Source organism: Staurois parvus, unplaced genomic scaffold (assembly GCF_062004578.1).
Source record: "Staurois parvus isolate SC_StPar_1 unplaced genomic scaffold, SC_StPar_1.0 ptg000450l, whole genome shotgun sequence".
NCBI classification, from domain to species: Eukaryota; Metazoa; Chordata; class Amphibia; order Anura; family Ranidae; genus Staurois; species Staurois parvus.
In genome coordinates, this window is record NW_028318246.1 from 1849275 (window position 1) to 1876669 (window position 27395).

General features: G+C 41.4%; 1 protein-coding gene across 6 annotated transcripts in view; it reads left to right on the forward strand.

Annotated features, from left to right (window-relative positions):
• PTPRC (protein tyrosine phosphatase receptor type C) overlaps positions 1-27395 on the forward strand; it is a 247863-nt gene that overhangs the window by 159063 nt on the left and 61405 nt on the right. For all 6 annotated transcript variants that reach the window (XM_089688681.1, XM_089688682.1, XM_089688683.1 and 3 more), the window contains 2 exons: positions 14461-14660; positions 26207-26267. In XM_089688681.1, the coding sequence (XP_089544807.1) occupies positions 14461-14660; positions 26207-26267 (261 nt within the window). The remainder of the gene's footprint in view (positions 1-14460; positions 14661-26206; positions 26268-27395) is intronic.

A 27395-nucleotide genomic window follows, 5' to 3' on the forward strand; every position in this document is an offset into this window, starting at 1 on the left:
GGAGTGGGAGAGAGAATGATAGATGAGCGAGGGGTAAAGCAAAATGGAGAAAGATAAGAAGGAGAGAGAGGGTGGGGGCAGAGAGGAGAGGAGAAGGGGTCAGACTGCCTATCCCTATATATATATATATATATATATATATATATATATATATATATACAGTGAGGAACAAAAGTATTTGAACACCCTGCGATTTTGCAAGTTCTCCCACTTGGAAATCATGGAGGGGTCTGAAATTCACATTGTAGGTGCATTCCCACTCTGAGAGACAGAATTTAAAAACAAATTCAGGAAATCACATTGTATGATTTTTAAATAATTTATTTGTCTTGCACTGCTGAACATAAGTATTTGAACACCTAAGAAACATCAAGAATTCTGGCTCTCAAAGACCTGTTACTGTGCCTTTAAAAAGTCCACCTCTACTCCACTCATTAATCTAACTTAGTAGCACCTGTCTGAGCTCTTTAAAGACACCTGTCCACCCCACAGTCAGTCAGACGCCACCTACTACCATGAGCAAGACCAAAGAGCTGTCAAAAGACACCAGAGATAAAATTGTTGACCTCCACAAGGCTGGAAAGGGCTACGGGGCAAGTGCCAAGCAGCTTGGTGAAAATAGATCAACTGTTGGAGCAATTGTTAAAAAATGGAAGAGGCTAAAGACGACTGTCAGTCTCCCTCGGACTGGGGCTCCATGCAAGATCTCACCTCGTGGGGTATCACTGATGATGAGAAAGGTGAGGAATCAGCCCAGAACTACAAGGGAGGAGCTGGTCAATGACATGAAGAGAGCTGGGACCACAGTTTCAAAGGTCACTGTCGGTAGAACACTACGCCGTCATGGTTTCAAATCATGCATTGCATGGAAGGTTCCCCTGCTCAAGTCATCACATGTCCAGGCCCATCTGAAGTTTGCCAATGACCATCTGGATGATCCAGATGAGGCATGGGAGAAGGTCATGTGGTCAGATGAAACCAAAGTAGAACTTTTTGGTCTAAACTTCACTCGTCGTGTTTGAAGGAAAAAGAAGGATGAGTTGCATCCCAAGAACACCATCCCTACTGTGAAGCACTGTGAAGCATTGGGGCGGTAACATCATGCTTTGGGGGTGCTTTTCTGCGAACAGGACGACTGCACTGTATTAAGGAGAGGATGAATGGGGCCATTTATTGGGATATTTTGAGCAACAACCTCTTTGCCTCAGTCAAAACATTGAAGATGGGTCGTGGCTGGGTCTTCCAACATGACAACAACCCGAAGCACACAGCCAGGATAACCAAGGAGTGGCTCCGTAAGAAGCATATCAAGGTTCTGGAGTGGCCTAGCCAGTCTCCAGACCTAAATCCAATAGACTATCTTTGGAGGGAGCTGAAACTCCGTGTTGCTCAGCAACAGCCCCGAAACCTGACAGATCTAGAGGAGATCTGTGTGGAGGAGTGGGCCAAAATCCCTGTTGCAGTGTGTGCAAACCTGGTCAAGAACTACAGGAAACGTTTGACTTCTGTAATTGCAAGCAAAAGCTTCTGTACCAAATATTAACACTGATTTTCTCAAATGTTCAAATACAGTGGGGCAAAAAATTATTTAGTCAGCCACCAATTGTGCAAGTTCTCCCACTTAAAAAGATGAGAGAGGCCTGTAATTGGCATCATAGGTAGACCTCAACTATGAGAGACAAAATGAGAAAGAAAATCCAGACAATCACATTGGCTGATTTGTAAAGAATTTATTTGCAAATTATGGTGCAAAATAAGTATTTGGTCACCTACAAACAAGCAAGATTTCTGGCTCTCACAGACCTGTACCTTCTTCTTTAAGAGGCTCCTCTGTCCTGTGCTCATTACCTGTATCAATGGCACCTGTTTGAACTTGTTATCAGTATAAAAGACACCTGTCCACCACCTCAAACAGTCACACTCCAAACTCCACTATGGTGAAGACCAAAGAGCTGTCGAAGGACACCAAAAACAAAATTGTAGACCTGCACCAGGCTGGGAAGACTGAATCTGCAATAGGCAAGCAGCTTGGTGTGAACAAATCAACTGTGGGAGCAATAATTAGAAAATGGAAGACATACAACACCACTGATAATCTCCCTCGATCTGGGGTTCCACGCAACATCTCACCCCGTGGGGTCAAAATGATCACAAGAACGGTGAGCAAAAATCCCAGGACCACACGGGGGGACCTAGTGAATGACCTGCAGAGAGCTGGGACCAACGTAACAAAGGCTACCATCAGTAACACACTACGCTGCCAGGGACTCAGATCCTGCAGTGCCAGACGTGTCCCCCTGCTTAAGCCAGTACATGTCCGGGCCCGTCTGAAGTTTGCTAGAGAGCATTTGGATGATCCAGAAGAGGATTGGGAGAATGTCATATGGTCAGATGAAACCAAAATAGAACTGTTTGGTAGAAAGACAACTCATCGTGTTTGGAGGAGAGAGAATGCTGAGTTGCATCCAAAGAACTCCATACCTACGGTGAAGCATGGGGGTGGCAACATCATGCTTTGGGGCTGTTTCTCCGCAAAGGGACCAGGACGACTGTTCCATGTACAGGACAGAATGAATGGGACCATGTATCGTGAGATTTTGAGTGCAAACCTCCTTCCATCAGCAAGGGCATTGAAGATGAAACGTGACTGGGTCTTCCAACATGACAATGATCCCAAACATACCGCCCGGGCAACGAAGGAGTGGCTTCGTAAGAAGCATTTCAAGGTCCTGGAGTGGCCTAGCCAGTCTCCAGATCTCAACCCCATAGAAAACCTTTGGAGGGAGTTGAAAACACGTGTTGCCCAGCGACAGCCCCAAAACATCACTGCTCTAGAGGAGATCTGCATGGAGGAATGGGCCAACATACCAGCAACAGTGTGTGCCAACTTTGTGAAGACTTACAGGAAACATTTGACCTCTGTCATTGCCAACAAAGGATATATAACAAAGTATTGAGATGAACTTTTGATATTGACCAAATACTTATTTTCCACCATAATTTGCAAATAAATTCTTTCCAAATCAGCCAATGTGATTGTCTGGATTTTTTTTTCTTATTTTGTCTCTCATAGTTGAGGTCTACCTATGATGCCAATTACAGGCCTCTCTCATCTTTTTTAAGAGTGAGAACTTGCACAATTGGTGGCTGACTAAATACTTTTTTGCCCCACTGTATATTCACTGATGCCAAATACACAATAGAGCTGCAAACATATATTCGCCAATGCCATATACACAATGGAGCCGTGTGGAAAAGTGCTGTGGTGCACAAATAAATACCAAAACGGCTGTTGGAGAAGGAGCTAGAACGGCTGTCATACCGGAAATATGTCATCACGTTTGCAGAAGGATGTTTGCGCACACCTGGAAGTGGTAGTGGGAAGTGTTAGTGGATAGGAGTGTAGTTAGGAGAGTTTAGTGGTAATTTGCAAATCTATTTTTTGGCTTTGCGAATCGATCTTTTGCGGAATTCCAGACCACATCTGGACATGGCGAGATCGCTGTTCTCGACCGAGGAGCTGATCCTCATTTGCAGGGGAAACATTACTAATAATTGTTGTATTTTCAGTTGAAAACATGTCCAATTCCTAGATACATTGAGGTACATAGCAGAGGTTCAGGGTATTCCATAGAAGAAGTTATTGTTCTTCCTAACCATACAGGTGGCACAGACACAAGCATACACCCAGGGCCACTGTTAGATATCACGGGGCCCTGTACAGCCTACCTGACAGCCTCCCAATGGACACAATCCCAACCAAATTCCTGTTAAATCGAAAATGATAAAACTGTACTGAGTTAATAAATAAAGCTGTGTGTGTAATTGAGGTCTTGGGGCTCATTCACATGGGTGCTATGGCCTGCAGAGTGTGAATCAGTGGTTTGTTTTTGTGGCTGTCGCTGTTTGCAGGCAACCTATGTTACACTATGGAAATGCTTACAGGCAAATGGGTGCAGGTGTACAGCCCTGAACACAGACAGTGAGCATTCAGGGCCACTTCCCCACGTCTTGCCACCTGTCAGATTAAAACCTGTGTTCATACAGCTGATGTGTCCCCATAGTGTAACAGGTGGCTCCAGCCACATAAACAACCCACTCATTCATGCTGTACAGGCCAGAGGACCTGTGCGAATGTGGCATTTTTTACTTTTTTTTCCCTCAGCTCATTAATTTCAATGGGCAGTATAATGTGTGGAAACATGCAAAAATACTGCAGGCATATTATTTTAAAAGTGTGTTGCACCTAAATGCACAGTAGTGTGGTGCCATGTGTTTTGGTGGCTGTGATTGCATCAGTGTTTACTAGACGTGTGGAGGTGCAATTAAGTTTTCATCATGGTACCTGCGCACATCTGCAAAGGGTAATGCATTTCTTTGCTGTGCAGGAAAATGTATGCTCTTGCATGCGTTTCTGCAAGTCCTAAGGCCCAGTTCACACTATAGAAACACAGATGTGTTCCAGATGCGTTTTTGCATGCACTTTTTTATGCATTTTTAGCGTGTTCCAGTACATTTTTGATGCGTTTTTGACATGTTCCAGTGCATTGTTTTATGCATTCCAGTTAATTTTTTCCCCTCTCTTTTTCTTCAATTTATTTAGGGATATGTGCGTTTAAGTGCGCTTCAGGGCGTTTTACCGCGTTCAAGTACAGTTCTATGCATAGACAATGCAGCCTGTTCGGCTTTTTTTGCAGCACCTCCAACACACTGGAAATGCAAGCACTGATGTGAACTATGACATTGACAACCATATAACCTTCTTTCTGTGCGTTTTGGATGCAGAAAAAAGCAACTGAAACACATGTAGTGTGAACTGGCCATAAAGGTTATTATAGGTAAGGGAACGGGACTGACCAGGAATTGTGAATTTAATCAGACTAGTGGTGAGATGTAATTAGAAATCTTATAATAATGCTAGATCTGAGCTGTAGGTTATAGGAAATGAGACATATTAACTTGATCAGTAAATAAATAGTTACATAAAAAGAGTGGGGTGGTGATACATAGATTTGCAGATGGAACAGGTGATGAGAGGGGGTGTGGGGGAGGGGGTCAAGTTGTATAAGCAGGTAAGATTCACTCCCTTTCCTCTTTCTAGTCAGTAGCCAAAATCGTAATTGATTGATCAATATTCCTGGCACTGACAGAACCCTGAAAATTGATCTCCATATTTTGGGCATTCACAAATGTCAAGGAGCTTACAATGTAAGGCCAGAAACTCAGACATACACTAGGCCCAATTAACCTAACAGCATGTCTTTGGAGTGTTGGCAGAAAAACACCCGCACAGAGAAAGCATACAAACTCCAGACAGGAGCGACCATGACTGGGATTAGAACCCATGACCCACGTGCTGCAAGCCCTGAGTGCTAACTGCTAATCCACTGTAACAGACAGTTCGACCTGGAATGTGGAATAGTTACTCTTCCAACCAGTCCATCCCCCACATTTACTACCTTTTGTACCGCTAGCCCCTCCCTCCTAGATTGTAAGCTCCACGGAGCAGGGCCCTCCTATCCCTCTTGTATTGAACTGTATTGTTTCTGTATTGTTTCCCATTATATTGTAAAGCGCTGAGCAAACTGTTGGCGCTATATGAATCCTGTATAATAACAATAATAATAATACATGACTAAAAAGAATGAAGATGTATAATTATATTGGGAAATTAGAACTAAACATTCTAATTATTTGAGATATAAGTTTGAAAATGTTTGACATTTGAAAATAGGATGTATGACTTTGTAACATTCACTAGGAAATGCATTAGTTGGCAGATCATTTTTGGAGAAACAACAACAAAAAAAAATAAAAAATTATAATATAGGTGTGCTTTTTATTTTAAATTATAAGTATTCTCATATGCAGACAGATAAACGCCAAAGGGACAAAGCCCGCGCTTGTGCGCCACATAGAGACCATATCTGGCATTGCTTCTAGAAATACGCCCAATGTGGTTTCGTATTTATGAACAGGATAGTGTCTAGAAAGTAGACTCTTTCTAATTAGCTTGCTGGGCACCTTTCTGAACACTGAAAGGTCTTAATTGATTGAATTGAGTCTGCCTGAATGTTCAGCGTCTGCTGGTAGACTCAATTCTTAGTACATGAGGGCCAATGTGTCCACAAGAGTATTAGAAAAACCAGGGATATACCGTGCCTTAATCCAGATGTTAATTTTCAAACAAAGACTAAGTGCCACAGCAACTGGATAACAAACACCGATTTATAGGACTAGCAATTCACTGCAAATATCAGACCATTATTATCAGTAATTATCAAGATCGGCTTGTCGGCAAATTGTGCACCCCAAAACTTCAGGGCCACCTTCACCAGAAAAAGTTACAGCAACACAATATTCCTAGTGGCTTTCTTCTGAAACCAAGACTCTGGCCATGTCCCTCAGCACCTGTGGTAGTGAGCTCTTGTTGATCCTCAACTTGGGGTTCCCCAGGGTGTGGAGTCTAAGCTCCAGCCTGCGTGTTCACCAGAGCCCCTGATGGTGGGGATGGAATTGCAACAAGCTGGGACCAGATCGTGGCCCCCAGGTACACCCAGCTGAGGTGAAGGGGACCGCTCACAGGAGCAGAGTATAACTGGAGAAGACAATGGAATCCGATAGGCAAGCCGATGTCAGGACAGGTGGAAAACAAGCAAGGTCAGAGAACGAAGCATGAGTAGTCAATATAAGATTCAGACAGCAGAAACACACGAGAGCTCCAACAACTAGAAAGTTACTCAGGCAAAGTGACCTAGTCTGAACACATCTTATATAGACAGGCAAACAAGGAGGTTGGACAGGAAGTAATGGAAGGGAAGGAAATAAAACCCAGAGGACAGCAGACAACGCCCATAGATGAGCAAAGACAAACACATGAGAAGGGATCAGGAACAGGACTGCAGCAAGAAGTTAAGAACACAAACGAAACTGCAGGCTATCTTGTGACAGTGACTGCCATTTCTCAGCAATGCCCCAGAAAGCAGCCGTGTCCGTAGACAACAGAAAATCCTGTGCTGAAACATAATCTGCCTGAAAAAAGGACCTACCATTATACATGCCTAAGAAGTTTGCCACAGGTCCTCTTTCAAGTCTTTAGTAAAGCGTAAATGAGCAAAGGTGGGTTTATAGTCAGATGTTGAAAGATACAAATGACTGGGAAAAATTTGTCCAACTGGAATAATTTCCTTCAACAAAACATTTTTCTGGTGAAAAAGAAAAATAAAAGACTGGAGCCTCTCCAACTTCACCTGGGGCAACCGGAATTCCATTGCAGCCGTATCAATAAGAATACTGAGGAATTCCAAAAAAGTGGATGGTATGCAGGTCTTCTCCTCCACTAAAGGAACCCTGAAGTGATCCATGATCACACAAAATAGCTGAAGCAGATGAGCACACAGCACAGAATCTGGGGGATCAATGAACAATAAATTGTAAAGTACTCAATGGAGAAAATTTGAAAACATATCAAAATAAGCACAAGACAAAGAACAGCCCATGGGAAGGCTTTTATCAAAATAAAAACCACCATCAAAATAAAAACCCATGAAATTGAAGGCCAATGGAGAGATGGGCAAAAGCATGAAGGCAGATTTGATATATGTTCTGGCCAACAAAGCACCTGGACCGAAGGCTCGATTTTTCACCACAGTGTCCAAAAATCACATAGGACATAAAGAATTGTCAATCTCATCATTCAAAGAAAGGTCCTTGGGAAAAGAAAGGTGGTATATCATAGGGAAGGAGTTAGGTTTCTTCTTTTGTACCACTCCCAAAGGTGAAATACCAAAATTCTGGAACATTGGACTAGGAAAAGGGCCCACCACACAGCCCTCAGCAATCTCCTTATCTATTTTCTTGTGGACTATCTGTGGATATTGGAGCACAGATTTCAAATTAACCACTACAACACAATCCTCACCAGAAAATGTAGGCAAAGGAAAACCAAAAATAAACCCATTATGCAGAAATTGTGCTCTCTCCCTTTCTGGATACCAATCCAGCCATACATGTTTTCCAGCCTCACCTGTGTGCAGGCTTTTTGGAAAAATATCACACTGTAACAAGGAAGGCCCACACACCTTCTTATGACATTTAAGCACAGGGTGGGGACTTGCACAAAAGGAACGCTTGTACCGATATTTACATGGCAGATTCCACATACACTGGGATTCTTTAAAAGCAAAGCAATAGCCCTTCCTGTAAGCCGCCACAGGAGCCAAGGAGGTGGATTGCCTATTAACAAAAGGCTTTTGCGGCAAAATTAAATTCAGCCACAACCCCACATTCTTCATACGCCACTTGAGGGCCGAATGCACCAATAGTTTCTGATGAAAAGATTTGTCATAATACTACTGTCCCAGGCCCCCAAAATTCCAGTCTTAAAGGTTTGTGCCCACTTTAGCCATTCTTTTGGTGATATTTAACCATCACTTGGCTTTTATATTTTGTTATATAAATAAAAAAATACCAAACATTTTGAAAAAAAAAGTTTTTCTTACTTTTTGTTATAAAAATTTTGTAAATAAATAATCTTTCTTCATACATTTAGGCCAACATGTATTTTGCTACATTTATTTGATGAAAATAACCCCAATCGGTATATAATATTTAGTCTGTGTGAAAGTTATAGAGTCTACAAACTATGGTGTATATACAGTTGTGGCCAAAATTATTCAACCCCCACTGAAATTGAGTGTTTTGGCCAGTTTGACATTGCTTTTGATCATTCAGTCATCTTGCTTACATTTACATTAAAGAGGCACTTGTAGGTCAGACAAATATAACATAACAGTTATAATGAAATAACCACAAATGTCTTTTCTGTGCTCACAGCATTATCAGTTTTATTCAACCCCCAAGTGACATTCAATCTTAGTACTTAGTACAGCATCCTTTTACAGTTATAACAGCTTTTAAACGTGAAGCATAGCTTGACACAAGTGTCTTGCAGCGATCTACGGGTATCTTCGCCCATTCTTCATGGGCAAAGGCCTCCAGTTCAGTCACATTCTTAGGCTTGCGCACTGCAACTGCTTTCTTTAAGTCCCACCAGAGGTTCTCAATCGGATTTAAGTCTGGTGACTGCGATGGCCACTCCAAAATGTTCCAGCCTTTCCTCTGCAACCATGCTCTAGTGGACTTGGAGGTATGCTTGGGATCATTGTCCTGTTGAAAGGTCCAACGTCTCCCAAGCCTCAGGTGTGTGACGGACTGCATCACGTTTCCATCCAATATCTCCTGGTACTGAAGAGAATTCATGGTACCTTGCACACGCTGAAGCTTCCCTGTACCTGCAGAAGCAAAACAGCCCCAAAGCATGATTGACCCTCCACCATGCTTCACAGTAGGCAAGGTGTTCTTTTCATCATAGGCCTTGTTCTTCCTCCTCCAAACATAGCGTTGATCCATGGGCCCAAACAGTTCTAATTTTGTTTCATCAGTCCACAGAACACTATCCCACAACTTTTGTGGTTTGTCCACATGGCTTTTGGCATACTGCAGTCGACTCTTCTTATTCTTTGGAGACAGCAAGGGGGTACGCCTGGGAGTTCTGGCACGGAGGCCTTCATTACGCAGTGTGCGTCTTATTGTCTGGGCTGAAACTTCTGTACCCACATCTGACAAATCTTTTCTCAGTTCCTCAGCAGTCACACGGGGACTTCTCTCCACTCTACGCTTCAGGTAGCGCACAGCAGTCGAAGTCAGCATCTTCTTTCTGCCACGACCAGGTAGCGTTTCAACAGTGCCCTTTGCCTTGAATTTGCGAATGATGCTTCCTAAGGTGTCTCTTGGTATGTTTAACATCTTTGCAATCTTCTTATAGCCATTGCCCTTCCTGTGAAGAGAAATCACCTCTTCTCTTGTCTTCCTGGACCATTCTCTTGCCTTCACCATGTTTGTAACCACACCAGTAAATGTCTAGAAGGAGCTGAGTATCACAGTCATTTTAAAGCTGCCTAATTGGTGCTTATTATGCTTGATTGCTGCTCGGTGACATCCACAGGTGTTTTCAATACCTGATGGAAAGCACCTGTATGAACCTCTGTTCTTCAGAGTGGTAGTCTTTAAGGGGTTGAATAATTGTGGCAATGAAGAAACCACATAAGAACCATTTACTACTGTATTACATAAACAATTGATGTCATTTTAGTTGCATTTGGGTAGTTACAACGTCCTTGTAGGATTTGATTCTGAATACAATTCCAAATGTACACTATAGTCCCTAAACCCCTTTACAGCATTGGGGGTTGAATAATTTTGGCCACAACTGTATATTTGAAAATTTACCAATCCTGATGTACTGAGGGCCTGTCTCAGTTCTTGAGGCCCTAAAATGGCAGGACAGTAAAAATACCGCCCCCCCCCCCAAACAAACAAACCCCTTTTTGGAAAGTAGACACCCAAGGTATTTAGTAAGAGGCATGCTGAGTGTTTTGAAGTTTTTGTCACACTTTTATGAAAAATGAAGAAATTAAATAAAATGTGTATTTTTCACAATTTTCTTTACATATTGTCACCACAGAAGTACAGCATTCTCAGATGTGTATTGATCGTGTAGTTTGATTATGTGAGATATATGTAGAGTAAATCTTCACATTCCTGTGTCAACAGTAAACATGTGGCATATGACGGGCACTAGACGACCTCTCTCTATAGTTTAAGAACTGATACTAAAGAAAGAAAGTAAAGAAACTACATATCCCACAGTCCCTAAACCTTTCAGTCCAGTGTTCTGCAGGTAAAAGCTGCATAGTAATTAAATCTAACAAGTAGGCAGAGCAATGAAGGTGGAGATGCATTTCATCACATTTGTGATGCAACATAGAGGAAATGATGAAACATGAAGCATGCTGCATCACCTGAAACAAGAAGTTGCCTGTCTCTTTAGCATATAGGGACAAACTAGGTGTAAAAATACATGGATATGGGGAAGTCAAGGTAAGGCAAACAAACAGCACAGGGAATAAAACTACACTGATACCAAGTTAAAACAACAAAAACATTTGCAAGTGTATAATGCAATTAAAGAGGGGCACCAGTCTCCCCCCAAAAAGTTAAAAGTCAGCAGCTACAAATACTGTAGCTGCTGACTTTTAATATATGGACACTTACCAGTCAAGGGATCCAGCAATGTCCTTTCCCAAACCGCTTCTTTAATCAGCTCTGGGTGCAGGCATCTGCATCTTATGAAAAGGAAACCGGCAGTGAAGCTTTCCGGGTTCACAGCTGGTTTCCTACTGAGCATGCATGAGCTGGTCTGCGCAGTCTCCTGGGACCCGTGTGTGTCCCAGAAGGCTGAAAGTCGAACTTCCTCACAGATCACGGCAGTGGTCTGACTTGGAAGTGGGAGCGGGTCCCCCCCTTCAAAAAAAAAAATGCTAAATTTGGCAGTGGAAGAGGGGAGGATGCAAACAAGTGGAACTTCCCCTTTATGGGTGAATTTCCGCTTTTCTGCTTTATTTAAGTGTGAATCTTTCATAAAATCATTGAATTGCCATTTTTAAAACATGGTGATGTTACAAGATTACTGGCCCTAACAAATGCAACAGTGGCTGCGTTGATTTGTGAATACTACTGAGACCTGGATTTCATGTTGAAGAAGGGAAAGTCTAGATGTTGGAAGGACAGCAGTCAATGTGACACAATTACACAAACTAGCACGGAAACTGGACAGAGAATATGCTCCATAAATGAGGCCAATCTCCTGACAAGTGATAGCTAGTTATATGCGGTTAAATTTAGATTAGACTCTGTCAGGTTTTTTTTTGGTGTCTATATCTCTATGGGGGAGATGTTCAATTAACAGGTGTCACACAAAACAGGAAGAAAAGAGACATCTCCTCTGTTGGGACATACAACATTTAATAGCTGACACCAAAGACTCCTCAGTGTGCACGCAAGAGCATGTAAAACTGAATTTCTAACCGTTTCTTTTAATTTTGGAAAGAGTAAGGAGGGTTAGAAATTCAGTCAATTGAATAAGACTTTAGATTAGAAATATAACTTTTCTGCCAAATCTAAAACTGCTCTACAACTTTTACGTAAAAGATTTTCATTGATTTCCTGGATTCCAGGGGATAGCAGACACCATATATCCGAACACTGCTGTATTGGCAAGGGTGCTGGGAGAGGATAGTATTTCACTATGGTGTGATGCAGAGGAGTCCCAAGAAGATTTCCATTTATTGCTAAATACTTTGCACAAGATGTACACTTACTCAGTGCTCCTCACTTCAATTTGTCCATAAGTTCATTGCCAAAAATGCAAGGGGGGAGATGGGATTAACTCTTTTGCTGCCAGGTCCATACACAGTATGGACCTGACAGTGGGTGGTTTTATACACAATCTGGTGGCTGCAGCCACTGGGATTGTGTATAAAACTGACAGGCAGACTCCTGCCTGTCAGGTGGAAGCAGTCAGGTGGCTCAGCTGCAGCCAATTGCTTCTACAGCCCCTGGTGACAGTGCCCCCCCCGGGGGTGCACCATGTATCTGGGCTCCGCTTGCCCATCTGTGGGCCCGGGGAGAGCCATGGCAGGTGCCTGTGGATGGAGAGGAGAGCAGATGAGTGTCTGCTCCTCTCCCTTTCTTTATGTGACCTGGATGGTAACATCCATGACATCACTTCCAGGTCACGGCTGTTCAGGGGCGGACTGACAACTCATGGGGCCCCCGGGCAATAGGGGATCATGGGGCCCCTGTGTCCTTGCCCAAACTCAAAAAAGCCTATGAAAAAGGTACCAGGGGTGTCTCATGGGGCCCCCTACTGACCCCGGGCCCTCAGGCAGTGCCCGAGTTTTCAAATGGTCAGTCCGCCTCTGCGGCTGTTGCTTTTCCAGCCAGAATAGCTGGGGAAAGATGTATTTCAATGCTGTTTGCATTGCAAGACATCTAATGGTTCTTTTAGACCCTGCATGTCTCAATAAAGCAAACCTGTCACCAAAAAATAATCACATAGGGGACTTTGTGTCCCCTATGTGATGAAAAAAAATTAAGTAAAAAAACTCTCTTTTTTTGTAAAAAAAATAAAGTTACGCCCAAGTACATAACATCCCCCCCCAAAAAAATGCTGAGGCCCCCCACCACCTCCACATATACGCACATACAAACGTATACGCACACATCAGGACACATACACGTGAAAACGTTGATTGTGATACACATGTTACATATCATCACGCACGATGGAGTGAGAGCAATAATTCTAGCACCAGACCTCCTCCGTAACACTAAACTGATGAACTATAGGGGCTTTTGAAGTGGTGATCTATAGAAAATATAGGGTACTGAAGTTTGACACAATTTCATAGGCACACACAAATTTAAGTTCTGGCATGTTGGTTACACAACCTCGTCTTTTATATTTTACCAAACATTTGGGTAATTTTTTGTGTTTATTTGCCCTAAAATCCACTTTAGTGTGATTTTTACTAAAATTTTGCATTTCCTAGATCTTTGCAATAATATCGTATGACATAAAAAATTGGAACTACCACTATTTTATTTTCTAGTGTGTCTGCTTTCAGAAAATATATAATGTTTGGGGGTTGTTTTGTAATCTTCAGGCCTAAAATGATTTTTTAAACAGGTGTGCAAAAAAAAGCAAAAAAACAGCTCTGGCAGTGAAAGTGTTAAAGGCTCCAACAGCTACTAAGACAGATCTAGCATGGATTTCCACACAATATAAAGGAAAGAGCACAGATAGGGCACTGGGGTTAGTTAAGCCACATAAACACGATTTTATTAAAAAGAAAGCATACTTACAAAATAAAATCTTGATGTCCAACAAAGCATCACCAAGAGGGGACAGCAGGCAGCAGATGGCAAACATGCAGTGAGTAGTTGAGTATGCCATGCAACAAGCAGCGCCAAAACAAACTGGGAACTAGTGGGCAGAGTGGTGGATCTATGGCATTGATGTCTGATGTAAGTGAGCTGCTGTGATTTTCCCCTTCCCCTTTGTTAATTCCTAATTACATTGCCTGGGTGTCCCTTCAAAATTGTTTCTAAAATATAATTTGCTTGTAAAGGAGTTGCATGGCTTCAGAATATTACATTCAGATACTTATCTCTCCCGAATGTGTGACCCGCTTGAATTTGAAAATTCTTCTGGTCAGTTTAGCCAAACATTTTAATTTACATATCTGCATTTTTCTATTGTGTTTGCACGTTCATAAAAAGTATTAAATGTGTCCAATTTGATAAAGTGTGAATGGGGAGGATTTCAGGAACCGTAAAAGTTCTTACTTCAAACATCCAATTACATTCTAGGGAAGTTTTTTGTATTTTAATTTCTCCTACACATCATTTTATGCCTGAAGTGAATATAGATTCATGTCTCTTATCTTCACTCTTTAGTAAACCCAACCCTTTGTATTGTCACTACTTATTACTCCTGCTTTAGGTCAATTCCTATACATTTTCTAATTTTTTATTGTTCTTGATGTTTTTTAACAGTACCAACTGTTGTTGAAAACGCTAAAGCACACTATAGTTCAAAACATAATAACGAGATCAAAATATTATGCGACCCCCCCAAAAAAAAACATGGGAAAGATGGCAAATTTTTCCTGTTATTAGATGGCAAACTGCATCAGGAAGTAAAATGTATATTCAATATATCTGGACTTAAGTATCTGACAACATACACATATGAGGTAAGAAATAAAAGCAAATATGTTGAATATTAATCTGCAATTAATTGTTTTATGTTAATGCTAATGTTTCCTATTTCCACTATTTGTTCAATATCTAACTTGATCAATATCCTATCTTTATTGTAAAACAAGAGTACAGAAAGTGAAATGCAGCTTCAGTTCCTCCTTAGCTTCAGCCTGATATAAAGACTGCATCTTCAAAATAATATTATAAAGTATACAATACTATGAGAACAACTAGTGATAAATATTGGTGTTGTATTTGAAATAAAATGCTTACCTTAAAAGTAAAAGAAATAAAGATTAAATCTGGAGCCCATTCAGGCAGCAAAGGAGGTCAGTGTCACAGCTGAAGGCTCCTATAGCCAGTTCAAACTGATATTGAAACCAGCACTCAACCCGTACTTGTGGTAAAATAGAAGTCTATTAGCGTACAAGGTAAAGCTCCATGAATGTAGTACTACTAACACATTTCAGCCTAAAGCGGCCATTCTCATAGCTTAAATATGGATGTTGGAAATTGGCTGCCATATTGGAAGGGTTTCAAAAATGGAGGTGGTGGGCGGGTTCAGTAGTTGGCTTTCCTATTCCTTTTAGCCCCAAAGCGCACACGTCCTCTCCCTTCCCCTGGGAACATGCAGAATTTGCACCCCAGAGTTGCTGGGTGGCAGAAAGGTACTAGATGGCAGGGGTATGCAATGTCAGGATGAAGAGATCTAGGTGAACAAGCTTCTTCATAGGCCTGAATGCAAAAATTGTCTCTTTGTAAGCCTGCAAGGAGGCTTCTCCAACTGAGCACCACCTGTTTAGGCTCCTGAACTGCATCACCTACAGATCTATGGTAAGCGTAATAGTGTAAGAGGGAGGGGGGGTTAGTTAGTGTGGGGAAGGGGATCATTAGGATTAGGTTGTATGAAAGTATAGTTAATCTTTAGGTTCAGACCTTTGCACAGCAGTATTGTGTAACACAAGACACTGTGGTGCCATTAATTTAGAATGGCACCTAAATGCACAGGTACAGTAGGTTCCAGCAAACTCACACTGCGGAGCACCACAATACACTTGCCTTGCACTGTGCTGTGCTGCATTAAAAAGGAGCAGGTCTATTTTTTTTCTAAAAAGAACTCCCTGTGCTTGCGTGGGTTTCCTCTGGGTGCTCCGGTTTCCTTCCACACTCCAAAGACATGCTGGTAGGTTAATTGGATCCTGTCTAAATTGTTCCTAATATGTGTATGTATGAATGTGAGTTAGGGACCTTAGATTGTACGCCCCTTGAGGGTTAGGGACTGATGTGAATGCCCAGTATATATGTAAAGCGCTGCGTAAAATTGACAGCCCTATATAAGTACCTTAAATAAATAAATATCATTATGTCTCCAAATGCACATATAGATAAATATCATTAGAATAAATTGGCTTTATCATATAACGATCAACGGACACAATCCAGTGTAGATGGACCCTAAGCGCCAAGACTGTAGGTGAATGGATACATATAAACTGAAAGTCCTTCCATGACTACTTAACAAATCATGGAAGGACTTTGTTTATATTCATCCATTCACCTGCAGTATTGGCCCTTGGGGTCCATCTAGGTACCTTTTGTTATATGTTATCTGTTTTCACATTTATTTTTTCAAAAGGATATCTGTCAGGGAGTGATCTCTATTTTGTTCAACTGTACCATTAGATTTAAATTGATATCAGTATAAAGATTGGGATTGGTTTGAGTCATAAGTGCTGGGTCACATATATGCGGATTGGATGAGATTTGAACAGCATCCAATCCACATGACATGTGAAATAACATTTCTTCCTGTGGTGCCTGTTCACATATGTCCGGTGCACTGGTGGTGTGGATTCAGTGCAGTTTGAAAAAGAGTCATGTACAATTTCTGAGCAGTGCCTTCAGGTTCAGGTATGAATTACAGGCTATTGACTTCTATGGGAACCATTTCTAAACTGCATATGTGTGAACAGGATAAAATCCTAACCTAATCCTGTCCTGAACCTGATGTAAACCTGAGATGAACTGCTGAACAACTACTGTGTTAATTAGCTGTGAAACCTGAGCTTCAATCCACACACATGTGAATCAGCTCTTAGTCCATTTTTATGTTCTTTTTTGGATTATGGGAATGGCATGATGTAAAGGGGGCTTTAATACTTTTATCTACTCTGCTGGCAACATGATGCATTGAGTGCGAAAATTTCTCAGAATGGCAGGCAGTATGCGCCTTCCATATATTTAAAAAAATGTACAACCTATTAAATCTGAGCTGTTATATTATGTCTGAGATCTTAGCAAGTATGTTTTAAAGCAGTTCAGAGTTTAATAAGTTGGACACTGTAATTGTTAAAAGAATTGTCATGAAATATATTGAATAACATATATACAATTGCCTTATGTAGTGCTACCCTTGTAAGGGCTGCTGTGTTTCTAGGTCCCTTAAGCTCCGCACAGCCTGGCAACATGCATTGCCAACACTTACAGTTGTGTTCAAAATAATAGCAGTCAGACATCACTAACCTGATCAATCACTGTTTTTGGTAGAAATGATATTTCTACATGGCAAATAATTTACTAGCAGGTGTAGTAGAGTAATAGAAATCCAACAGACCCAACAGTCATGACATGCATGCTGCTGATTCTGTGTAAGTGAATCACTAATTGAAAGGGGCATGTTCAAAATAATAGCAGTGTGGAGTTCTATTAGTGAGGTCATTCATTCTTTGAAAAACAGGTGGCAATTATTGCCCTTATTTAAGGAAGGAAGGCAGCAAATGTTGTACATGCTGGTTACAGTGCATTTCTCTCTGAAATTCTGAGCAAAATGGGTCGTTCCAGACATTGTTCAGAAGAACAGCATACCTTGATTAAAAAGTTGATTGGAGAGGGGAAAAGATATAAAGAAGTGCAGAAAATGATAGGCTGCTCAGCTAAAATGATTGCAAATGCTTTAAAATGGCAACCAAAACCTGAAAGACATGGAAGAAAGCGAAAAACTACCATTCGAATGGATAGAAGAATAGCCAAAATGGCAAGGACTCAGCCAACAATCAGCTCCAGGAAGATCAAAGAAGGTCTAAAGTTACCTGTGAGTACTGTTACAATTAGAATGTGAAGCCAAGCTATCTGCAAGAAGCCCCCGCAAAGTCCCACTGTTGAAAAAAAGACATGTGCTGAAGAGGTTACAATTTGCCAAAGAGCACATTGACTGGCCTAAAGAGAAATGGCGCAACATTTTGTGGACCGATGAAAGTAAGATTGTTCTTTTTGGGTCTAGTGGCCGGAGACAGTTTGTCAGACGACCCCCAAACACTGAATTCAAGCCACAGTACACTGTGAAGACAGTGAAGCATGGTTGCGCAAGCATCATGATATGGGGATGTTTCTCATACTACGGTGTTGGGCCTATTTATCGCATGCCAGGGATCATGGATCAGTTTGAATACATCAGAATATTGAAGAGGTTATGCTGCCTTATGCTGAAGAGGAAATGCCCTTGAAATGGGTGTTCCAACAAGACAACGACCCCACACAAACCAGTAAACGTGCAACATCCTGGTTCCAGACCAACAAGATTGACCTTATGGAGTGGCCAGCCCAATCCCCAGATCTTAATCCAATATAAAAAACTTGTGCGGTGACATCAAAAATGCAGTTTCTGAGGCAAAACCAAGAAATAGAGAAGAACTGTGGAATGTAGTCCAATCATCCTGGGCTGGAATACCTGTTCACAGGTGCCAGAAGTTGGTTGACTCCATGCAACACAGATGTACAGCAGTTCTCAGAAACAGTGCTTATACAACTAAATATTAATTAAGTGATTCAAAGGAAAGCAAAATCTTCAAACATTTTTCAGTTTATATAGTGAATGTTTAAGTTTGTAAAGAATACAAACACTGCTATGTTTTTGAACAGTCTAATATTCACTTTTCTTCAATTTTTTTAGGGGAACAACATAAATTTGATATATTTTTCTTCATGTTTTGATTTGGAATAGAATGTGTAGTGTTCCCAATGCATTTGTGTGTATGGAAATAAAAGCTATTAGAAGGATTTTGAGCTTTATTCACTTTTTTCAACACACTGCTATTATTTTGAACACAACTGTACATCCACAGTCATTGAACAGTCCATGAGCTTGATTTTGGTTATTTTATTAGGAGAAATAACTGGGATAGAGTAATAGGGGTTATGGGATACCCAACTTGATTGAATCAATGCACAGGAACAATTTCCTTCCTATTTACAGAAACAGATCCTGAACTGTTCTTTTCCTTGAAAGCCATCATTCTATGCAGATCAGTAGCAACAGCTCCTTATGGGCTAGGGACTCGCAGCCCCTCTGAAAATCAGCTTAACTTCTTGCAAACTACATGCAGAGATGTCTCCTCTCCCCTGCAGAACTGCTCCTAGCTCCACAGCCTGCAGACACTACCAGCCCTCCTGGCTTCTCTGAAGATCTCCCAGAACAAGGATAAAGGATTAAGCACAGCGCTGTTTTTTGAAAGCTTGCTACACATGGCAGTCTCCCCCTTGTAAATTACTGGGTGTAATGATGTACTCACTCTGTCCTTCTTGCCCCCTCTGCTCCCAGGCCATGATCCTGTTCATGCTGTACTGCTGAATGGACCCTCCTGAGCCAACCTGAGCCCAGCCCCCCCTAGACTTAGGGGACCCCTCCCAGGCCACCGACAGTCTCCTCAACACTCCATCTTACACCCGACTCCCTTGCCAGCCAGATTATCCCATATATATGGGTTGGTACACCACTCTACCAGGGCCTCCAAACCTGGGATTGGTTAGACTACCATAAACATGCTGATTAGGTCTCCACCTCTTCTGTCCAGTGGCTTCTGGAAGGTTCTACGGTCTTCCAGAGCCAGGTGAAGGCGATAGAGTTCCAATTTGTTAAGCCATCCAGCTTGACCTGCAGTAACCTAACCTTAATCAAAGGCTCACACAGTTATCATGAGTCATACACAATACATTTACCTACACCACACTACAGTAGTAGCACACTAAAGGGTGCTACAATTATGATTGATTTTAACTTAAATGATAAGAAAACTTTCAAACAGCATTTTCTGAACATTTCATCACCCTTTCCCCGCTCCCACTATGCTGATCTAACCCATCCTTCTCCTCCACAGCTGTAAACTCACACAGTTCTGACATCAAGTTAATTAATGTTTAATGTTTACATGTGGCCGGTAAATCCTCTATTTTCTACTTCCTGTGCAGTAGAACACCTTAGACTTCTATGAAAGTAGGGGATATGTGTTCTGACACCATAGAACTTTATGGGGTTATACTGCAAATGCATACGAAGCAGAACCTGGACCCATCATTTAGTGACAGTGCTGCTGATCTACTTTAACTTCTGGCGATCCCTACATATATAAGCAATCAGCTCCTGGAACCGGAAGTCTACCATCACTAACTTATTTGCAGCTTTTAGCACTGTCACTAAGTGGTCTATTCACAATTAAAAAGTCTTCACAAATAATCCCCAGAATTTTCAAATATTTCCTATGATCGTCATCTAGTGGCCTTAAAGTGGTTCTTTCCTGAAATACCTCAGTCAGGGAAACAGCACATTATGACCACTAGATTGAGCCAACAATGATAGGAAATAAACATATTAGACACATTACAGCAATTATTCATGATGGCTGTGCAAATGCTAAGCCATTTGAACACAATTTTTTTGTAATTAGACTACTCTGGGGGTAGATTAGAGTCTTTGGAATAACTCAAAATGCTGCCAGTAGCTTAAGCAAAGTTTTAGCATTATGTCGCTACTACGCAGTTGTACAGTTGTATGAACACTCAAATGTAGACCAGTGCCTTCTACAACAACTATATCAGGAGAGAAGAACATCCAGAGTGGTCACTGCAGTAGGTAAGTTTGAGTTGCAATGGAACATGACCTTCTAATTTCTGGTCCTGTCAGATCACATCCCCTACCTAACCCCCAAATTCTGCTCAACGAATAGGAACACTTGTGCTAGTTCCTTATAAATTTTTTACACTGGTACTCAGTGTATCATCCTGATAATTGTTGGTTATATATGCATGAGCAGGACTTACAGCCTAGTTAATCAACATGGCTGAAAATTATGAACTTGAAATAAGCCAGCGAGCAGATGGTGGTGATGGTGAAGGAGCTCACAGACGTTGTATTGCTGAGTGTAGGTGTGTATAGGTCTGTTTTAAGAGTTTTGTATGCTTAGTTATGTCTAGCTGCATAATACTGTGAATCAAAATAAAAACACTTTAAGTTGCTTTATATAAAATATATAATAATAATAATAATATGAATGTTTAGACACTTGTAAAGAAAATTAGATGGGTAAAGGGGCTTGCCAAAAAGTGATATTTTAGTTATAGGCAGAATCAGTTGGGACAAATCAGGTCCTTGCTTCTTACATGTCTTGGGTACTCCAACACCAAGATCTTTCCATAATTTACAACATTTCTGTCCATCTGAGAGTTTTGGGTGTTCACAGCCTCCTTTGTTTATTCCTTTACTTGCAGTCTCCTTATAATATAAAATAAATAAAAAGTCCAACAAGATGAGTATAAACCCCTCACAATGGCCACAGCAGGTGTATACAGTACATCTGAGAACCAAGGTGCAGAAATCTTATCAATATTATCCCCAAACCATTGTTGGGCTATTTAACTCCAGCATCTACTGAAAACTGAAATACCAATTTTGGTTGGCATAACCCTATAAAGTCATAATACCGTCCCTTATATTATTTTATTGTTGTTATTATTCATTTGTGCTGTCAGTATTCACTTTGAGAGTATGTAGCGTGAAGAGAGTGGGAGAGCAGAGCAACATGGAAGGTGGTGTAAAAGTTTTCCTGACGTTTTTGTGGCTGCAGATGCAGATGGTGAATCTGGTGGATTCAGGAGTTTGGAGCATCAAGGAGGATTCATCCTTGGTCTGATAGAGGGTGTTGGGAGACTGTGTCTGATCTGCCCTGGCCTGGCAGCAGGAGGCCCACCATCCTGGTCAGCTCTTGGATCAAGTGTGAGCACTGTGGGGAGCTGCTGATGAAGCTGACACCCAGCGACCTGGCACCCAGTACCTGCAATGTACACCTGCAGTCAGGATTATGTAGCTGGTGTGAACCAGCAAGTGTCCTACAAAAGCTGGCCTCATCCACACTGCAGGCAGAGTTTGGGCCCCTGGAGGCAGACTGTGATGAGTGATCCCCAGAGAGTGACTCAGAGGAGGAATGGGACTGGGTGGACACTTCTGAGGAATATGAGTATACTGCATCTGGAACTACAAGCCTCATCGCTGGATATTCGGTACAGACAGAAGACCTGTACAGACAGGACCTGAATGAAAGTAAGATATGTAACAAATGCTGTAGCAGCCAGAAGTGGGGCACACATTTTTTTGTGCTAGCTTATTTTACTGGATAAATGCCCAAAAAAACCTTTTTGTCATACTTGGCTTTCAGAAAACTGTAAACAGTGTGGCATGATGCAAAATATACTGAAAAATAAAATTTGGGGTATTCCCTCATACATATGGCACAATAAAAAAAAAATCTGAATTAGTTAGTCTATTCTACCCTTACTTATTATTGGGGGGATGAGGTGTTTCCTTGCCTCAAATAACCTTATTTTCAGGCAGCATCCCTACTTAAAGTAATGGATCATAGTAGAACATCCAAGCTGTGGACCCACATTGAGGATGCCTTGCTTTCTTCTGACCTTACCTCCTTACTCTGGACCAGCCTTTCTCAACCAGGGTGCCTAGGCACCTTGCGGTGCCTTGAAGTTTATTCAGGGGTGTCTTCGCAAAATGTCTAAAAATTGCCCAAAACTTGTATACAAGCCAGCGGGTGGAACAAGTCTGCCTTTTAGTTACAACAAAGCCACAGGTTTTCATTGTGAACTATTATCACCTTCTAGCCGCCGGTGTCCTGACAACCAATTACATCATCAGTTGATAAGGAGGATGTCGGTTGCTTGCCCAGCATCCTAGTTTGACCCTCCCCTGCTCCTCTCCATCAGTGCTGGGGTCACATTAGCTCTGTGATGGAGAAAACTGAGGGAGAAGAGAACTGAAATACTAGTCAGTAGCAGTATGCAAAAGTGTATTTGCTTAGGAATAATATATCCCTCTAATGTTGGGTGTCCTACAAGTGTGGATGTTGCTGCATTATATAAAACTATTAGAATAGTTTTTCACATTTTAGAATGGGGTGCCCTTTTAAAATTATGGACAATCTAGGGGTACCTCAAGATTGTCCATAATTTTAAAGGGTGCACCGGGACTGTCCATAATTTTAAAGGGTGCCTTGACTGAAAAAAGGTTGAGAAACACTGCTTTGGACTGGCCCTCGTAAGATCTCTTGTCAAATATCACTAGTGATACCTTGCATATCTCGGAGCGATACATGAGTATGGGGTTACTCTCATCAAGGCTGAGCCCCCTGACCCCATTATGCAGTAATGCTTCTTTTGCCCCAACTACAGTTAGCTCTACATTTCTCTCCTGGTTTAGGAGTGATAATCCTCTATCTGGTGGTAGACACCTCCCTCTCTCCTGGACCCTTCCAAATTGCACAACCCATGGAGTGCTCAGCTGGAATATACACAGCTGCAACACTTCTTAATGCTGGCCATACATGGGTCGAAATTCGACCGATTTTTCACCTAAGATTAAATCTGCCGATTTTTGCTCTGTTAGTGAGTCAATGGCACCAGCCGAGTTTCATGGTTCCTCCCCTTTTCGGTGATCGGGCATGTTGGAGAATTCTCAAAAAACTACCGATTTTCCACTCAATGATGGTCAAATCGTACGATCGTTTTTCCGAAAAGAATATGCGCATGAGCCATGCCCTGGAAGGAACAGAAGTTACGCCTGTTATATGGGGTGAACTTTATGACTTGCTTGGCTGATTTTCTAAATCATTGATGGCACCATCGGATTACCAAGCGAACAACGGTTTCAATTTTTGGACGAAAAATTGTTCGGAATTTGACCCATGTATGGCCTGCATAAGACAGTACTCTTCCCCAGATTATCTCACTAGAACAGTCACGGATTTTGAATCATTGCTTTCCCAGTCCTGCAGACCTGACCTGACCTGCTCTCTCAGATATACCAAATCCTACTGCAGGAATCATATCTGAACTTGCCTTTACTTCTGTCCAAATGGAAACAGAACTGAATGTACTGGCATATGATCTAGAGTGGACTAAAATCATAGCATTATCTTACAAACTTTCAGCTTCTTCAATTGCCCAAGAATGTAATTACTGCATAATCACTAGGTGGTATCGCTGTCCTCAACCCTCATAAAACCAATCCTACCATCCCTGAAGTTTGCAGGTGCTGTTTTCAGGCTCCTGCCAATATGCTTCATATATGGGACACTTGCCCGTACGTAATCCTTTTTAGGGACAAAATTTTGCAACTATTCACTGATCTAGCGGGTGATACATATCAGAACCCGTGCCAGCCACTGCTTACTGTACTGCTGCTACAAACAGATCAATTTCTTGACCACAGCTTGATCTGTTATTGCAAGATGTTGGCATCAAACTGACTCACCCATATTAGCCACTTGGGGCTTCTGAAATTAATCAGATTGAATATCTTGAAAATATGATAGCTTGGGATGATGACAAATCTAACTCCCACAGCCTCATTTGCACTCTCCGGAACCATTTCCGGTATTCTAATTCTAATACTTTTTTTCTCATCCATGGTTTAACCTTGTGAGCAGCTCAGGGATCCTGGTGCTGTCTTCCCGTTAGCTCTGTCAATACCTTCCCCACTTTTATTATATTTTTGGGTGTTTTACCCCTTCTCTCCCCTTATGATCTCTCTCTCTCCTCTTTTACTGGTTTTCTCTATGCTCTCCCCTCTACTATGTTGCCAGACTAAGCCTTAGATATGCTCTTTTTCTGTGACAATCCAATGTCACCATGGAGCCCTTGCTCTATTACTGCAAGTATTTGTTTTGTTTTCTACTTTTATACTATGGGGGAGATTGACTAAAACTGGTGCACTCAAAATCTGGTGCACCTGTGCATGGTAGCCAAACAGCTTCTAACTTCAGCTCGTTCAATTAACCTCCCTGAAGGTATTCCCGAGTATAACTCGGGGTAAAGTTTCAGCACCACAAGCGGTAACCCCGAGCTACACTCGGGAATACCCTGCAGCGTTGCTCCGGGATCTCTTCTGAACTTACCTTGTCCTTCGCTCCCGCGATGCCCTCCCCCCCCTGCAGTGTCCCTGGCAATGTCCTCCGGCTGATGCCGGCATCTGTCTTCCGGGTTCCATTCCTTGCGACGTCAGGACATACGGGGACGGAACTGGCGGGAAATCTGAAAATTTTAAAAGTGACATTCACTAAATTCACTAAAATCACATAGTAAAACATTACTGTATCAAACCATTTCACATACATTTTGTCCTGTGCCCTGCCTGCATTTTTACCATTCTCTCTGCGTAGAAACTGAGAAATGTCCATGGCGTCCAAAAATCATCCCTTTAGGTCAAAAGCGGTTTTAGACCAGCTAGAGAACAGCGATAGTAAATCAGAACCACTTGCAGAATTGAGTGATAATGATTTGTGGGGAAATTCATCATCAGACACTGAAAACGATTCTGCGACTTTGCTCAGTGATGTGCGAACTGGCGCTCTATTTCAAATTTCAGTGTTTTTGGTTTGATTATATTATTGAATTAAATGTATTATATTATTATTTTTTATGATTATTTATTAAATTATAATTTATGATTTTGTGTTTCAAATTTTAACATACTCAGGATCTTTACTAGACTCTTGTTCGGACAGATTGCAGTGAGTTATTCCTAAAAATTACAGGTCTACAATAAAAAAACTACATATTTCCATGCAATAAAATGTACCGCTTAGAGTACAGAAATATGGACCACTAGGGAGGCTATGCTTTTGGCAATAAATCCCGGAAGCTGATTGGGTTCTGTGCCAAGCTGCACCAGATTTTGCATTCTCCAGTTTTAGTAAATAACGCCCTATGTGTTTACAGTCCAAGTTTGTACTCTGATATATTATGGAATGCAATTAGCGTTCATACAAATGATAGTTTGCTTGATGGCACTGTTTTTTTTAAAAACAAGGTACTATCTACAGATGCGGGTATAGATATGTTCTTACTTCACTGGAACATTATGATTTGTATCTATGTATATTGTCCTATTTGCAAATTAAATAAAACAGATTAAACATAAAGTACATAAAGAAAATTGGGGTTTTTAAACACTTCAACAAATAACTTATGAGCCAAGCAGTAACAACATACAGTTTTTGTGTTTAATACTCGTTCTAGCACTTGAACGCATATGGTCATTCTTGCTTTTATTTGTAACAACTAGGACCTACATTAATTAATTTTTTCATTTGTCTTCTCTTTGTTTTCTCTAATACATGTGGGATCTTCATTGTCCATATTATTTGAATATTTTCGCTGTATTATTATATATTAATATATATTTCCTATTGGCTCCTGTTAGATTTACTACAACAACACATTTTATGGAGGGGAAAAAACGACTGATACATTTACAACACGCTGTAAGTACATTTCTGACAAATGATTTGTATGAAAACGTACTACTGATCTTAATGTTGCTACTATGAACTTGCAGTTCTATTACAATTGAAATATATTTTTTACATTCAAATGTATTTGGGTTATATTTATAAAGCTGTGAATGTGACATTTTCCAAACATTCACTGTAGGCGAATCTTCCTGACAAATATGTTTAATATACAATACACTATTCATGCCAGTAAATGTTTGGTGAATGTTACATTCACTGCTTTACAAATATGCATTTTATTATAGGCCAAGAAAGGCCTATATTTTTTTTTCCATTTGCTTCAGCTTTAGAATGTGTAAATCACACAAGGAGGAACTGATCTGATTGAATAGTAAACTGCAGCTCTCCCACAACTACTGCTTCCACTATACAGTACATCATAAGCATGCAGTGGTGTATTTAGGTTTTGTGCTGCCCTAGGCAACACAAAATCATCTGCCCCCATGGACACGACCAACACCCTCCCACTTCCCCCTTCCATGGAGAGAGCCTGACATTGACCAACAACACCCCTGCCCCCTACCTGGGAGAACCTTCCACTACCCCCCCAGCGACAGAGAGAAAGACACCCATCTTCACAGCTCCGGACATCCCCGGGAAAGACACCCATCTTCACAGCTCCGGAGATCCCCGGGAACAAGAGTCAGGCTCTACATACACCATCAAGCAGCCCGCAGCCTCTCTTGGATCCCACCTGGTTCCCATGGCGCACGTGTCCCTTCTTCCATCCCTTCTTCTGGAGGGAGGTGCTGCCCCCCTGAAAAATGCCACCCTAGGCAAGTGCCTTGTTTGCCTTGTGGTAAATACGCCCCTGGCCACATGTATTGCTTTAATAGATTTAACCATATTGTCAGGAATTTCTGTGCATTTTTCTAACCAGCCACAGAACTGTGAACTGCCAATGGGGTCTCTAGGACTTTTCTAATTTTCTAGTGCAATTTTTTTAGTGTAGTTTAATGCAGTTAATGAGGTCGATTTACTAAAACTAGAGAGTGCAAGGTATGGTGCAGCTTTGCACAGAAAACAATCAGCTTCCAAGTTTTTTTCCAAATCTTAATTGAACAAGCTGAATTTAGAAGCGGATTGGTTACCATGCAC